Below are 16426 nucleotides of genomic sequence, written 5' to 3'. Positions count from 1 at the left end.
TTCCCTCCGAAAAAGTTCCCATGATGCACGGTGGTAGTCCAGCCACTGTGTCTGCAGCCAACACATCTGCCACAAGCGTTCCCTTCGCATCTGCCTCCACCAATCAGGTTTGCACCTCTACCACCTCTATCTATCTATCTATCTATCTATCTATCTATCTATCTATCTATCTATCTATCTATCTATCTATCTATCTATCTATCTATCTATTTTTCTGTCTCTCCCTCATTTCTGTCTTTCAGTGCACATTGACAGACTTGGAATGCTTGTGTCTTATAAGGGGTGGGTTGGGTAAAAAGCGGTACTCCTTCTTGTTGGCCTACACGAGAGTCCAACATGCAGTTTTGTATGCTTTCATTATACTGTGACAAGTTTTACATCATACACATGCATCCCATTAAACTATAATTACAATACTTAGATTATCTATTTGTCTTTCAGAAGAAGCTACTGTATTTCATTTAATGTGTGTCCTCATTGTAACCTCGATTTTTGTCCTTTCCCATTTTGAGGACTCTTCCTTATCAAAGTTGACTACCAACGAATACATGCAATTGGTATGTATGAGGTAGTTTTTTTTCTTTTTAAAAAAACAAAACAAAACATTTTTTTGAGCCATTTGCACAGCTTGAGCAATAGTCGCTATCTGTGCCCTTTGGTGCTTGGCTTACTTTTTTTTCTTTCTTCTTTTTTTTTGCAGCTGCTTCCAGCACGCAAAGCAAATCTCTATCATGTTCTTTGTGTGTAAAAGCTGGACATACTCGTTGTTAAAGTTTAAAAAAAAAAAAAATAGTCTTAAAGAAGATTTGCTACGTTTTCATTTGAGTTCTGTTGAAGATATTGCAGCCAGGTACTGCACAATTTCAAATTGTTAGTGAAACGATTGAAAGAACCATCATGTTACTATTCCTCAACCTGAACCAGTTTACTTTACTTTATTGAGGTGTGCAGGTCAACAACATGGAGGACTTAAATTTGCATGGGGGAAGCCAACTAACTGATAGTTTCCCTTCCCCCTCGTCTCTCCCTTCCTTTAAAAGCGTCCTCTTCCCCTCCCTGCTACCCACAAGTGTGTGTTGATTCTAATGTCTGTCATACAAACTACACGCCTGAATTAACTTTGCCTCGACTGTAGCCCAGTTTTTTTCCCCCATCCTCTCATCGTTATGCCTTTTCAGCAATGAACTCATCTTAACGTTAAAAAAAATGCTTAAAATGTGCGGATCCGTGTTTTTTTTTTTTTTTTTAGGTCAACGTCCACTTTGTTTGTCTTCAGTTTAGCATGTTTTATCTAATCTGTGTTTTCTATTCCCAGATTCCAATAATATCTGCAGATCATCTGAGTAGTCACAAGTACTTGACTCAAATGTAGTTCCTTTCAAGAACAGTGAGTTCCTATTTCAATCCTTTTATTTGCTCTATTCATTTTAAGATTCGAGTTTTCTGTGTGACTCATGTTAGTTCCGGTTCAGGATTTTTCTTTCCATGCTCATAGAGGACCAGTTGTATTTTCCCTTCAGTCCCAAGATTTTGACATCAGCTTTACTCAAGTGAAATCCATCATCTCTTACAGATCAAATGAATGTGTGCTGGCACCGTCCAAGCCAAAAGAGTTCAGCCTTTATGTACATAACCTTCAGAATGTCAAGCAATGGGACAAGGAGGGTCTATCATCTAATACCCGGTCCACAACGATGGTCTCGTCACAAGTGTAAACACCAAGGGTACAACGTATGATCTGTGCCATCTTCCCACATACCCATATCAAGAAGAATTTGCTGTCAAATTCAACGTCCAGCCAAAAGAAGAGCATAGTTTGGTGCCAGGTTCAGTTGGAAACATTCACACAATACCTCTGTGTCTAATTAAATCACAGCACTCAGTTTGTCCTAATTATCACCATTACCGCATGCACAGAGGGTCACGATTGTTGTTCCATGAGACAACATCACGTGCTGGTACGTTAGAAGACCAAGATTTTTCTTTCCTTTTGTTGTTTTGTTCTGCTTTATTTTCTAATTGACAGCCGTACTTTATGGTTTACAAATTAAATGAAACCATGCACCTTGAATTTGAATTGAAATCTAAAAAGGCACAATAGTTTTAACACAACTTTTGTTTTTTGCCAAAAGCATTAGGCATGTACAGTATTGTGTTTTTATGGCTACTAGTAAAACTAGATGTTGAAATGAGGGTCTTGGACATATGAATGTTCTGGGTAAACCAACATACCTGTGTACCTTGAAAGCACAGCCAGGCTAGCTTTTCTCACCTTGTCGTGTGCCATCGAGGCCATACAGCTAAAACCAGAGTGTTATCTCAGCAGTGTTATTTGTTTACTGAAGGTAAAAGTTTTGTATGGCTCTTTTTGTATTGTTTTTTTGCTTTCAGAATCTTCATTGTGAGTGTTTTGGTTTGTTTTTATTTCTGGGTTTTTTTTTCCAAATTAATTCATTTTAGAAGTGAGGTTTATCCAAAGTAATTTGTTTGATATTTAAGGTTTTTTCTTTTTTTTTAATCAAAAATGGGTATACAAAGTTTGTCATACCTCATTTCGTGGACTATTGTTTTTGTTCATCTGGATTGAGTTGTTAATCGACTTGAAAGACTGGTAAAGAAGAGGGTGTAGCTTCAATTGGTATTGTGTTACCTTGTTTCCCTCCTTCTAAAGAGGAGCAGCTCCAAAACTGTGTCTCCAAGAAGCACCGTTGAGCCATGTGTTGATGGTAATTTTAAACGACGGACCCAAAGGTCTATTAGGTCATTTAAACCACATGTGCACTTGAATTGTCTGGTCACCCCATTTTATTTGCTCATCCCGTCTCGAGCCAATTCATTTTTTGCTGAAACACAAGCCAGACGTTTGACTTGTGCTTCGAGCAAAACATGGAAGGTTTTCCATCAACTTATAGATCTAGAAACCAAAGCACAGTTTTTCTCTCCGTTTTATTTCTCAGTAGGTTATGGAGACATCTCTGAAGAAGCTTAAACAATTAAGGAAACATTTTTCATCGTATTTGATTCATCTGTGTGTGTGTTTTAGGATTAGTTCCCTTTTACGTTTTCACAGAAGTGTGTCTTGTGTCTTTACCGATTGTTATGTACCTAACAAAGCCTTAGATTACAATTAATGGGTTTGTACCCAATCAAATGTATTTTCAATCACCATGCAGGATAAGAACACCAATGATGTTTTATAGTTCTCACATACTGCTTATGTTTTTTTTTTCCTTCTTTCTCTGTGTAAAAGAAACAATTACTCTCTTAAATTTCATTGAACTTATGTGTTATGTACTACTTAAGGATTTGAATCTATTTGAGGTATGTAGTTTTAGGTTTTTCTTTTTTGGCCTTACTATATTATTACTTGACAACATTGATATAGTTGTTGTAGATCTTAAGGTAGTATGACATTCATAACTTTTTTAAACCATATACAGGATAATGTGTTAAATATTCACTTCATTCATATAGCTGGATGTCTTTCTCAGTTTATGTTACATTGTCAGTTCATTTCATTCACGAGAAAACTTTTTGATACGAGGAATGAGACTAATTCATCTCCGAGTAGAGGAAAAAAAAAAAAAAAGTTTTAACCGACTTAAATTCTCCTGATAACATGTCAAAGTCATGTTTGAAAATATTATGATGAAATATAGACTGTCCATGTTTTAGAGTAAAAATTATTTTCTACTGTATCCATTTCAATGAGATATGTAGTTTTGTTGGAATATTTCTTAAGTTTGCCCTGAATGTCAGGCCAAAACGAGCAGTGTGAGACTGATGTTGATGTTTGGGGAGATTTTGGAGTGAGAAAGTAAAGACTTTTCCGCTGTGGAGAAGTCCGAAATGCTGCAGATAGTGAGTTCTAACCTTGGGGACGAAGGTTGACTTTTTGCACTTCTGTATATAGTCAAATGAACAGAGAAAAAAATGTGTATCATATTGAGATATTATTTTGAATAAAAAAGAAAAAAAGATCTATAATTATAAGGAATTTTGTTAGATTAATTTAAAATTCTTAAATTAGAAGACCAGCTAAAATTTGCTTGCAAAGAAGGGCACTAGTTTATTGGCCAATGCGTTCAGAGAAAGCTATGCGCTTTTTGTCTTATTTTATCGGTGGCTCGTAATGCCAGGGAATGTTGCAGGGGAATAGATATCCCCACGTCATGCTAAACCCACATCTCTCATAGGACGGCGTCCAATAATGTCCATTTATCATTTGTTGGACTTGGTCACGCAGTATTGCTGCTCCCATGGTACAGTTGATCCATAAATCTATGAAAAATATATCTTCTATTATAGTTTGATTTGACTGCATGTAAAAGTACAACCATGTAGACAAAAGAAACTGCATAGATGTGTAAGGAAAGGTAACACCTTCAGACTACAGAATACACAATTCTGTTTTGTTTTATTCAAACTATACATATCGTAGATAACATCCACAGTGGGGAGAAATAATACTTTAAAAACAAGTTATCTTACTCTTGTGTTTCTAAGCAAACATGTTATTTAAAGAATAACATATTAGCACTCATCCACCCCAGATATGTTCTCATTAGAGAGAAAATTACAGTCGACACTGACTCACGAGCAATTGTTCTTGCTTTCATAGCTGTGCACTCAGCAGGCGAAGGCTCATCCCACCACAAGCGTATTTGGAAAAATTAGTCTTTAAAATGAATGTAACAGTCAATGTCAACATGTTTCTGACTTGAGGCTGCTTCACATAGTTGCTACAGAACCAAAGCACCATTTACTCCAAATCAAACCTTCAGCCTTCTGGCTGCAACCAAGGTTTCTCTTCCCTGCTGGGCGCACATGTACGCTTTGACTGCTTTTTACACGTAAGAGCACCAACCAGTTATGTATTTGCTAACAGTTGCCACACAACAATGTACTATTCTGTCTTCAGATTTGTTTCCGCAAATTTTATTGTTGCCATTATTGACTCTTGCTGTAAGGATGAAAAAAAAATAAAAAATCTGAATAAAACAATATTTGATTTGCTCATGCAACAGTTATGTGGTCACTGCTTCTGTGTGTTCTTGGTGTGTGGGTCAAACATAGACTCACTGTGGGGGGGTTGGGTTGATATGCAGGTCAACATTTCCCCGAGCCAATTGTAGCATGAAACTAATCATCTAGGATAACGTGGTCTGTATTATGTCTGACGTTAAAGCTCGTGAGCAACTGTATTCAGCCTGAGGTTCCAGGGCCATCAAGACAAAGATTCTGGAGCAGGTCCATGAAGACTGATTTATGACAGAGGCAGAAGGTTATACTGTGCTTGTGCAAATTTTATGAGATTGTGTGCTTTTTCTCGGTCACACCTAATAATGCTGTTAAGCCCATACAGCCTCACATACTACCTTTTTTATGACTTGAGGACACATGGCTGTATTTCTCTTTTGCCTACTTCTTTTGGGGGAAATCTCGCTCTTGTTTCTGACATCAAAACTGTCTGATCACTGTCTAGTTTACCCAGGAGAGAGGGAGATAACCTCCAGAGCAATTCTGAAATTACAGCTCCTCATTGAAGAGATCCTGACTGAACAAGTCTATTTATGCTTTTGTGAGGTCCATGCCTTGACAGAAAAATAAAATATATGAACTAGAGTTAAACTTTAGCATCATTTCATCCATTTTTAAAATCTAGACTAGTAAGAGCTTCTCTGAGAAGACAGAAATTCTTGAAGAGAAAACCTCTCCAATATCTGCATTTTCCATCTTTTACAGTTAAAAAATAAAGCAAATGCTTTGGAACCCATCATATTCAGTGCATATAAACGCCCTTTAACACATATTCCTGCCTGTTAATCGTGTTTGCCGTAACTTTCAGTTCTATGTTAGGTTGGATTTGCCCTTCCTCTTGTGCCATTTGGCATGCAAATGTGTGCTTAACTGCAGAGGCGGGCCATTAAAGTTCTGTTCTAAACAGATAGAATCCCCATGACTTGTTTCAGGCTCGTTTAGATGTGCATTTACAAACATCTGAAGATTAACTTTGAGGTGAAGATGCACCAGCCCCCCTACAACTCTTCTATGAACAGCTCGTGTTTGTGCAGGTTTGGAGAACACTGGACCAACACAGCAGAGTCAGGCATCTATTTGAAGTGAAACGGGGATCTTTTTATTTGATTTTTCAGACCCAAACTGGATCAGCAACTGTTCCTGTCAACTATCATTTCTTAATCACATTACGAAGTGAGGAAACTGTCATCTGATCAGAATATCACAACAGGAATGAGGCCCCTGAAGTGGAGTAATAGTCTAAAGGGCTTAATATCGCTGTATACTTGAATACTAATTAGTTAAACTCTCATTTGGCCATTTAAAAAAAACATAGTTGATCATTCTGTCCATATATGGAGTAAGTTGACACAGGCAAATTGATTATTGACTGAAATACTGACCTCATTAGCAGACGCGTTTGTGGATATAATTACGAGTAAAGCGCGCGGCTGGAGCGCCTCTTGCTGAGAGCAGTGACCGTGACGTGAACGTGTATGTGCTGGCAGAGGTCGTGGACATCAGGCCACAGACTCCATAGCGCGTGTGTTTGGTCATGTGATTAGATTGCCATGGCTGGGGCTTTCGGGTGACGGCTCCTTTAAGAAAACGGAACTGAGCCTCAGCTTTTGACGCGCTGAGGATGTGGGCAGGAAACGCCATGCAAGAGCAGAGGAGCGATCACGCTTCCCCGCACCGTTGCACAATACAGTGCGATCAAAATGCGCTTTAACTCGCCCCGCTAATGTCCAGGAGCGGCGACTCTCCTCGGATCTGCACTCCGCGGGCCTTCCAGAGCAGGCGAGGAGGATTCGACGACTATCCGACCGAGAGGACAGCTTTCCCAACCTGCTCGGTTTGAAAACATCGGGGTTGGTCAGCGGGTGGGAGAGAGAGAGAGGAGGCTTCGTCGCGGAAAAAGGAGGTGTCTGCCCTTTTTTTTTTTTTTTTTTTTTTTTTTCTTCCTCCTCTCCCCTCAGCCATGAGGGAGTACAAAGTGGTTGTTTTGGGGTCGGGCGGAGTCGGCAAATCCGCGCTGACGGTCCAGTTCGTGACGGGCTCCTTCATCGAAAAGTACGACCCCACGATAGAGGATTTCTACAGGAAGGAGATCGAGGTGGACTCGTCTCCGTCGGTGCTGGAGATCCTGGACACGGCGGGGACCGAGCAGTTCGCCTCCATGCGAGACCTGTACATCAAGAACGGGCAGGGCTTTATTTTGGTTTACAGCCTGGTCAACCAGCAGAGCTTCCAGGACATCAAGCCGATGAGAGACCAGATCATCCGGGTGAAGAGGTACGAGAGGGTGCCCATGATCCTGGTGGGGAACAAGGTGGATCTGGAGGGGGAGAGAGAGGTGTCTTCCGGGGAAGGAAAGGCGCTGGCTCAAGAGTGGAGCTGCCCGTTTATGGAAACTTCAGCCAAAAATAAAGGATCGGTCGACGAACTGTTTGCAGAGATAGTGAGACAGATGAACTATTCAACTGTTCCCAGTGGTGGCGACCAGTGCTGCTCATGTGTCCTTCTATAAAAGAAATAAGAAAATTAACAACAACAACAACAACAACAAAAGATTTAAAAAAAAAAAAAAAAACAACGGACAGACATGCAGAAAATGTGCTGAGTTTGAGCTTCGAAGCTGTGCTGCAGGCTTTTTGCGAAAGTATTCTCTCTCTTCACAATGTTGTCTTATTGTTGCACACAAAACAAAATCGACGACGACAACAATCGATTCTGTACCATAGTCTTGAAAAGTGTTTACATGACGGAGTACTTGAATGTTTTGGTATTTTTTTATAGCTTTGTATTTGACACTTCTCTGGAATTGTGCCTCAATGGGAATGTCTAATTGTGAAACTTAAAGAGACACGTGTTATCTGGTTATTTTCTGTTGGTTTCTGTTTAGTACTGTTCTATCTTCTGGGCTGGGTTCTTCTGTCTTGGAGACTGGCTGCGATGATGATGATGATGATGATGGTGGTGGTGCTGAGATATCATGCCAAATCCCTAGGCAGGGAGAAGACGGGATACGTCACCTTTAGGGCCTTTCTGGCAAGAGGAGGACTGAAAGCATTTAAAATGACCACTCAAGCCTTGCACAGGTTAATCAAATCCAGTTTCTTGTAATTCCCTCAGACTGTCTGTCAGGTGTGATCCAGGCAGCGCAGACCCGCCCACTGAGGTGCTGCGTAGAGATATTTCCATGTTTTCCCCCCTTCCTCGGTTTGGTGATGTTTATCATGGAACTTGCACCCAGCTGATGGTGTCCCTCCACAATGCGCACAAACAAGGGTGTCGGTGCATTTCTGTCGCTGCATGGGGAACGCCACGGCCCCATGTCAAGTGCCTTCCCTAAGAAATCTCCTGTGACTGTGCCAACTGATGAGCCCTACTTCCTCTGCAGCGCGTCTCGATGGCAATCAGAACTTTTTCTTTTTTAGCCGTTTTCAGTGTACACTCTGGTTTTCATTTAGAGTCGAAGCCTACGGTCGGGAGGCTCAGCTTGGAACAGACCTGTTGTTTCAGGGTCAGATTCAGGTCATTTCTCTAGGTACTAGTCCATCGAGAACAACAGAAAACAAACGTTTCCCACTGGAATTTGGGTTCTGTGAATGGCAAGCCATGTCTGTATGTATTATTATAGTGTTTTAGTTTGTTTTTCTTTTCTTTTCTAAAATGTGACATTTTTGACTTGCCGTACTTGTATATCTCCTTTTTGGACAAATCCTCTGCCACCCACCTGTCAGTTTTGAGAGACTTGTAATACAGAACACATTTTACCTAACACTGTGTCCCGTCCCTGTCTCTGCTCTTATGTGTCTTCACATTTTACTTTAGGTGTAGCTTATATTGGACTTTGTTGTCACTGTGTCCATTTTTTATTTTTATTTTTTGCAACTGACTGATGAGCCATTAATTTGAAATTCTCATCATAAATCACTTCTACGATATATAAACAGCCAAAATTTACACTGAAAGCTGTCACAAAGGAGATGTATTTGGGGGGGTTTTGACTGTTGTGACACAATATGTCATTTAATGACTTCAGGGAACTTGTGATCCATATTTTCCTGTGCTTTTGGATATTTATACATTTTAACAAATCAAAAAGAGGCTCATTCATAGGTACAAGTGAAAAATGATGCCATTTTGTTCTTTCTAACTTTCATTGTATTTGTACATCATACAGTTATAGATGGGGCACAAGATCCCGGATTTGACACGTTTTAAAAAGTTATGAACAGCCTTCAGTCACTTGTTGTTGAATCTGTGGTCGTGCCAATCGTGAATAAATGATCCTCTCTGTCCGCTTGTTTGGTTAGTGCAATGGGTTTCCAGTGAGTGTGTTTTAGTTGGGGAGAGCTGCTTCCCCTTTTCCCTCCGCATGTTTTCTCGGCTGCAAAGTGGAGGACAGAGAGGGCTTTTTGTATCGGCAGCCAAGTTCATTCAGCCGTGCATCCTGTGGACTGGCATTCGGAGAGTTGTTCCTCAGATTGGGCAGCGATCTTCTGCTGCTGCGAGTGGCCGTCTTATCGCCGAGACTCACGGTCGCATTGCCAGCTCCTACTCTGCAGGTCATATATGCAGAGAAAGGGTCGCTTCTTCTAGCAGTGACAACTTTGTTTTTGTCATGATTATCTTCAGGAGCTGTTGCTATCTGCATGCTTTTCTAGCATTAATGCATTATTCACTCCTTTCTTACTCGTCAAAGGCAAAGAGAAGTCCTAAATGTCATCTTATTTTTAATTGATGTCCCGGCGAACTTAATTTCTTTCTATGCAAGCGAAAAATGTTTTGCTTAGAAATAAGGCATTTCTCATGCAGTTCTGCCAAAGTGGACCCATAGCTGAGTATGGATGTAGTGATCAACAGACACCTGACAACCTCGCAGCAATTTCATGAGGTCGTTCAAGATCACTTTCAAAGCTAAATTGGCCAACACTAAACAAGCAGTCGTGACAGAGTGACTTGGTGCAGCATTTATATTCAGTTTGCTGATGTTCATCCGTGCAACTGGTTAAAGGTGGTCAGCTGTATGCAACGTGAAAAAAAATTCCATGCAGTTGCTGAAATGAGCAGAAACAGAATTTGAATCGTTCATCGCCGGTCAGTGAGAAGTAAGTACACTTTTTCACACATTCTGTATGTGGTGGCTTTTGACTTCAACTCCCCTGCATTTCAAAGCCAAATATTCTTCTTTTCCACTTCTTTCTGAAATGACAGGGTCCCTCTTGAATTTAAAAAATAAAATCAAACCAGTAGTCCTCAACAGCTCTCACGAGAAGCAGTATTTACATGGCTTTCCTTTTATTCAAACTATTCTTACGAGCCGTTGTGGCAACTCTCTCCATGCTACGTATGAATGTGCAGAAACGAGGATGCACGTGTGTGTTAGAACTCGTATGCACCCCGTTGTCAGGTTGTGAACCACTGAAAGAATCCTGACAACTAGATGGGCTAAAATATCCGACCCTATACAAGATAGTTAAATGGAACTTTATCAGCTATAACAATGAAATAGAAATGACAAATAATCCCTAATCACAATCTGTTAATGATTTTCATGCTGGTTCTTGAAGAGAACATGTTTAACATTCCCATGCCAACTACCAGGCCTCATTAAATCTTCTATTGGTGGAACAGCACGAGTATTAATGTTTGAGACTCCTGTATTTCTTCACAGTGTTGATCACCACAGCTGTGGCACTTGAGTCAGCTGGAAACACTTAAGAGTTTGTCTTGGTTTGTCTTAGTCATCTTTCGCAACAGCAAAGTGCGGTTTTTCTTTCAGCTGTTGAGGGGTGGAGGGGGTTTGCTCAGTTTTGCCTTTGCTTCTTCAACTGCGTCCGAGAACTGCAAACACATTTCTCAAATGTGTTAGTAAGCCCCAGAGCTGGAGGTTTGCCTGACACCATCGTCTACTCACTGCTGCATTACACAAACGCACCCTTCATAACATTTCAAACACGGTCTGGTGTAGTATATAAATATGGAATCTATAGGAAAAATTCAATCAAGTTAAATCAAATAAAGCCTTTAACAGTTTTGACCTAAAGTTTCGATGCCTGTAACCAGTGTCACATTAGAATTTCCCTGTATGCAAATCTATTGAACACGGCTCACTGATGTGTCAGGCTTTTTTAGCGTATAGAGGAAAGGAAGGGTGGATGATAGGGCACTTCCTGTTTAAGCTCACCTCAAATCTACAGAATGTTGTAACAGACAGGCAGTTTGTCACAGCCTGCTCCCCTTTTGATGCACAGGGCATGACCCCGGTTTTGCAATGTTCTGAGATGTGTGTCATGTATTATTTCCAAACTGAGCCCAAATGCTTGATAGAGACTGAAGTGGTGTGAAAGGATAGGGAGAAGATGAACAGATTTCACGTGCTTCACGGAAGTGCGCGCAACGGCTCCATGTGATTTGAGCAAAGAAGCCTACAAGATCATGTGACAACAATGGACTGTAAGTCTGTTTTTTTGGACACAAAAAGACACAGACAGAAACTGTAACCCTCAATCAAATCATCTTAACAACCGCAAGCCACTGCAGACACGCTGTCCTGAAATCACATTCTCAGCCTCTGCATGTGTTACTCTTTAAACCACTTAATCACACGGACTGATAACAGCGTGACAGCAGATACTTTCAATTGACCCCTGCAATAAAATGGAGATGTGAGAAAATGCAGATACAAGAAAGTCTTCTTTCATCTTGCATGCTCTATCTATGGCACTTCAACTTTCTGTTGTTCATGCTTTTCATAGTTACAGTAATGCAGCACGGCTGTTGTTGGCAAGCATAATAAGGTCAGATGGAATCATGTGTTCGCTAAGCCTCCAACCACATTCAGGGAAGAGTTCGACATTATGTAGAATCATTTCTCATACTTCAATTTGTTTATTTCTGGTAAATACAAAGCAACAGAAGCATGTTGGCTGAGCAAAGTTTAATTTAGCAGAAAGACTGAGTGCATGAAGAAACTAAATCCACCATCAAGCTCCTCAAAAGCCCTTTTTTCACTGTGCCTATTTGTGTGTGTGTGTTCCAAAATATAGAAAACATTATTGTTTTATTGTTTTCTACCCAAATATTATCCCATGGGTTATAATGTTCATATAGGCCAAAACAACAACATATTATATTCAAAGAATATTTAACCTCTAATGGTCATGAGACCAAACTGTATGTGAGGTATGTCTACAAAGGTAACTGTCAATCTGTAAAAAGAATGTATTTAAGCCCTTATCATGATCGCTTTATAACGCTAACCAAGTTATTTTGAATATAGAAGCTTATCAAGAATGTAAAGACAGTGGATAATAGCCCCATATCAGTTAGTCTGCCACACTGTAGTTACTGAAACAAATCTGATGTAATGGAACAGAAGCAAAGCAAATGCTGCATCAATTTTAGTTGTCATAGTTATACGCAGCCTCTTCAGTTAATGTGCCAGGCTTGGTGACCCTAAAAAGAAATGGTAGTGTTTTATAACAGCATCAACATGATTCTGATGTAGGGAACATTTGCATGGAAGAGAGTAAAGTATGCCATCCTACGTATGTTTGCTGGTGGATGCTTTTAATTTGGCGCTACACACAGGTCAAACGGCTGCAACGTCTGAAATATTTTACCATCGTACGAGTTGAATGCTTAAGACCCTGAGTGGGTGTAGGCACCGAGCAGAGTATCAGGGTATCGTCTTTTCAGTACCCTGTCATTATGGTATCGTTAGGGCTCTGTGATTTACTCTGTATTTCAAAATAAATCTTAATTTTTCCATTACTTTGCTGTAAGCACTAATACTTTGATAGGGGATTAGCCTTAGCCATATTTTATTTTGGGCTTGTTAACAAACATTGACAAACTCAGCTAAGATGGTGATGAACATGATAAACATCAGCAGGCCAATTTAGACTAAACAGGCTTCTGGGGGTTTATGAGCCTCGTCCAGAACAATATACCCTCAAGGACTTCTTCTCTGGTTCCATTTACATGGCTAACATTGAGAACTGTTGTGAAGATCACAAGTTTTTCACGGATGTTAAGATGTTATTTCGAAATGGTGGCCCTGATGTTGCGCTTGGCCATTCAGCCAATCATTGTGCACTTGCATCATTTGGACCAATCATCATTCACTTGTGAATTTCTGACCAATACAGCTGCTTCACAGATGGTTTCCCTCGTGGTAAGAAAGTTTTTGCTCTGAAGATGGAGCTTAAAAAGACGACAGCACTATGAAATGCAATCGACCAGAGTTCCTGTGGTACGGGCACAAAAAAGATGAGGAACTGTAACCAAAAGTTGTAAGGACAATCAAAGGGTTTCTGTGGTTGGAAAGCCCCCAGTATGTCCTTTTAATGTAGTTCTTGTATATTTTTTTTCAATAATTTATTTATGTTTGGCAAGTTTTTCAATATATTAGTTGTTCCATTGTCAGACTTAAGAAAACTATTTATCAAGCCTTTACAGGGACTTTTTATTTATTGCATTTTCACTTGCTTGTTGTACAAAATCTGAACAAAATTGGTGAGTAAGCTTTAGCACTTAAAGCTTTAAAGAACAATGACAAATAAATCTAACACTCAACATAGTTATTTTGAAAAAGCAAGTACCCTCTTTACAATAAAAATATGGCAAATACGAAATCTATGCATCAGATTTTTACCATAAGTACAGTACACAATAATAAGGATTCTTCTTTTAAATATCAATCTTCATCAACAAGTTTAACACTAAAGATTCTCACTAGAATTGAATAATTTTGAATCCTTTTTTTTGCTATGTTATAATACTGACACTCCTTCACACACTTAGAGAGGAAATAACAAATGACCAATAAAGGTAGTGTGATCATTTGAATTATCAAAAACCCACGTGTCTTTCCTCAGTCTCATGTACACCTGGTCTCCTACTTCAAGCTGCAGAGTCATGCCATTGGTTGCAGTTTCATGGCGATTTCCAGACATGTGGTTGTACACACAGACCATCTGCTCTCCATTCTTCATCAGCCGCAGCCCCATTGGTTTAGATGATATATTATGGCCAGAGAAGCTGAAGTAGTAGACTCCTTTGACTGGAGCGGTGAATATACCTGGGAATGGTTAGCACAGTCACATGTTCACTTAAAGTAATCTATGGCAGTATGTTATAGACCAATGAATGTTTAGCTACTTATTACTGTGGTATGGTTACCTGTTCCAGGGTTAAATGAACCTGTGTTTGCATAGACTTTCTTGTAGATTAGCGTGATCTCTGTGTTGAAGGGTCCAATATTTTCACCATTGCTGATAGATGCTCCAAATGCAACTCGATTATCTTGAGGTTACAAGAAAATGAGGGATGATTCATAGTATACGCAAATAAAAACTAGAAATTGACTGCTCTTACCTTGGATTTCTGACCTCAGGATCTCCAGCTTTGTCTCTGTGTATTCCAGTTTGGTCTTCAATTCTCTTAAAATGTCAGCAAGTTCACAATAGTTTATCTGGCTTGGTTTTGGGTCAGCAGCACAGGCACAAGCTGATTCGATGCCAATTGCTTCGGGGCTGTTTGGTTCTCCTGCTTGATGATCTGGAACCTCAGCCACACACAGATAGAAGAGGGATAAAGTTAACACAGCCACCAGAGTCCTCATCTTGAATTACTTCTGCTTGTGGGCATCAGTTCTGCGTCAGTTCTCCTCACTGTACCTTTTATACCACACAAAGAAGAATTTGCCCTCGATTTCAGGATTATTACCGATCAAAGGTTTCTTTGGTTATCATTTAATCACCAGTGGAAAATTTTCTTCAAATGTTTATTGAAGATTATTTCAAGGTTCAAGGTTTTTTATTTGCCATTTGTGCATAAACCAGTCTTAGTTAACAGTTTATGTAAAATAGTCAGTTTTCTATAAAATATACAAACACTATAGTCAGTCACAGAATAGATTTTAAAAGCCTACTGATGGTTAACAAATCCCAAAACGGTTTAGGCCCAAAATACATCTGTGATATGTTCAGAGAATATAAAGCCAGCAGAGCTCTTAGATCCAAGGACTCAGGTCAGCTGGTCCAGTCCAGAGTCCAGACTAAACATGGAGAAGCAGCATTTAGCTGTTATGCTGCAAACAAGTGGAACAAACTGCCAGTGGAGATTAAACTTTCACCAAATGTAGACATTTTTAAATCCATGTTAAAAACATTTCTTTTCTCATGTGTCCATGCATGAAATCTGCACGCTATCTTTTAATTTATCTTGACTGTTGCTTGTTTTTAAATTCATTTAAATGATTTTATTTGTTTCTCTTTATATTCTTTTATGTATTTTTAATGCTTCTTACTCCCCCTGCTGTAATGCTTTATTTTATGTGAAGCACTTTGAACTGTTTGTACATGAAATGTGCTATATAAATAAATTTGACTTTGACTTTGACTATACAGCGTTAGGAGCAACGTTACAACGTTTCCTTATCTATTCTTAGATTAAAGCTACATTACAACCGTAAAAAGATGACATGAGCTAATAAAGTATTGTGAATCAATCACAGATACGATTGCTGAAGTAAAAACCAACACAGGTCTATTCACTCACAGTTGAAAATATTATATCTAACTCAGAATATTCGGTAACAAAATTGATAATGCGGCTAATGGTGCCTAGGGCATTTTGATATCATCATATTAATAAGGGTCCACTAAAATTCCCAAATGTCAACTTGATGAGGTGTGGCTCTTATAATAAAGCAATGGAGCGCAAAAATAAGCCGATATCATCATGTGAAGACTAGATGTCTGTGATAGGAAGCATAAACGTCTGTAATCTTCAATGCTCTTTAAAGAAAAACATTTATTCTCTTAAAACCATAAAAGTCATGCTTTATGGCTGCCATAACATTTAGTAGAGCAAAAGAAAACAAGATAGGATGACACAGAAAGATAAGAAAAAGCATGATGCGGCATTAAAATTCATTGCGCCAATGAAAAGCAGTCAAATGTGACTTGTTTGTCTGGGAATGATTCTCTTTTGCCTTTCTGCCTGCAGACTGTGCACAAGTGCCGATGAGTCACTCCGGTCTTAGAGGGAACAGTGAAGAAAAGATCTCACATATCCAGGGACTGAAATAGAATAAATGCTCTGCCTCCACACTGCCTGCCGAGTAGGAGGACACAGCAGACACAGAGGTGCTCTCAGCTCCCCCACGTTCATCCAACACCTTCTATCCGTTTTCATCCCATATAATTGTACGCTCAGGCCTGTGAACGAGTGATGGCTGTAGTTGGCAGGTTTATCTCTCACATTCATCCACTTTCATATTTATCACTGATTGAAAGGCTGATTGATTATTTTTTGGATTGGAATCTCTGTTAATGAAAACAGATAGAGGTGTAGTTTAAGAAGATTTTGGACTGTATGCTTCCTTCCA

The 16426-nt window shown here is 39.6% G+C and overlaps 3 protein-coding genes across 31 annotated transcripts in view; 2 read left to right on the top strand and 1 right to left on the bottom strand.

Annotated features, from left to right (window-relative positions):
• mbnl1 (muscleblind-like splicing regulator 1) overlaps positions 1-5026 on the top strand; it is a 43654-nt gene extending 38628 nt beyond the window's left edge. For 13 of the 29 annotated variants that reach the window (XM_075483475.1, XM_075483478.1, XM_075483477.1 and 10 more), the window contains 4 exons: positions 16-107; positions 513-557; positions 1316-1387; positions 1574-5026. In XM_075483475.1, coding sequence (XP_075339590.1) covers positions 16-107; positions 513-557; positions 1316-1372 — 194 coding nt within the window. In that variant the 3' untranslated portion in view covers positions 1373-1387; positions 1574-5026. The remainder of the gene's footprint in view (positions 1-15; positions 108-512; positions 558-1315; positions 1388-1573) is intronic. The other 16 variants (XM_075483488.1, XM_075483483.1, XM_075483497.1 and 13 more) reach the window with 3 other exon arrangements.
• A 1602-nt stretch (positions 5027-6628) lies between these two features.
• LOC142399085 (ras-related protein Rap-2b-like) lies at positions 6629-9326 on the top strand. Its single transcript, XM_075483505.1, has one exon. The coding sequence runs from the start codon at positions 7001-7003 to the stop codon at positions 7547-7549; it is 549 nt and encodes a 182-aa protein (XP_075339620.1). The 5' UTR covers positions 6629-7000; the 3' UTR covers positions 7550-9326.
• A 4506-nt stretch (positions 9327-13832) lies between these two features.
• On the bottom strand, positions 13833-14656 carry LOC142399519 (cerebellin-4-like). The gene is made up of 3 exons (XM_075484247.1): positions 14410-14656; positions 14215-14328; positions 13833-14113 (listed from the first exon to the last, which is right to left on the bottom strand). Exons 1-3 carry the CDS (start codon positions 14654-14656, stop codon positions 13833-13835), a joined length of 642 nt encoding a protein of 213 aa, XP_075340362.1.
• Between the last annotated feature and the right edge of the window lie 1770 nt (positions 14657-16426).

Source organism: Odontesthes bonariensis, chromosome 14, assembly GCF_027942865.1.
Source record: "Odontesthes bonariensis isolate fOdoBon6 chromosome 14, fOdoBon6.hap1, whole genome shotgun sequence".
Lineage (NCBI taxonomy): Eukaryota > Metazoa > Chordata > Actinopteri > Atheriniformes > Atherinopsidae > Odontesthes > Odontesthes bonariensis.
Note: the sequence above shows the minus strand (reverse complement) of the source record. Positions and strands in the feature narration are given on the sequence as shown.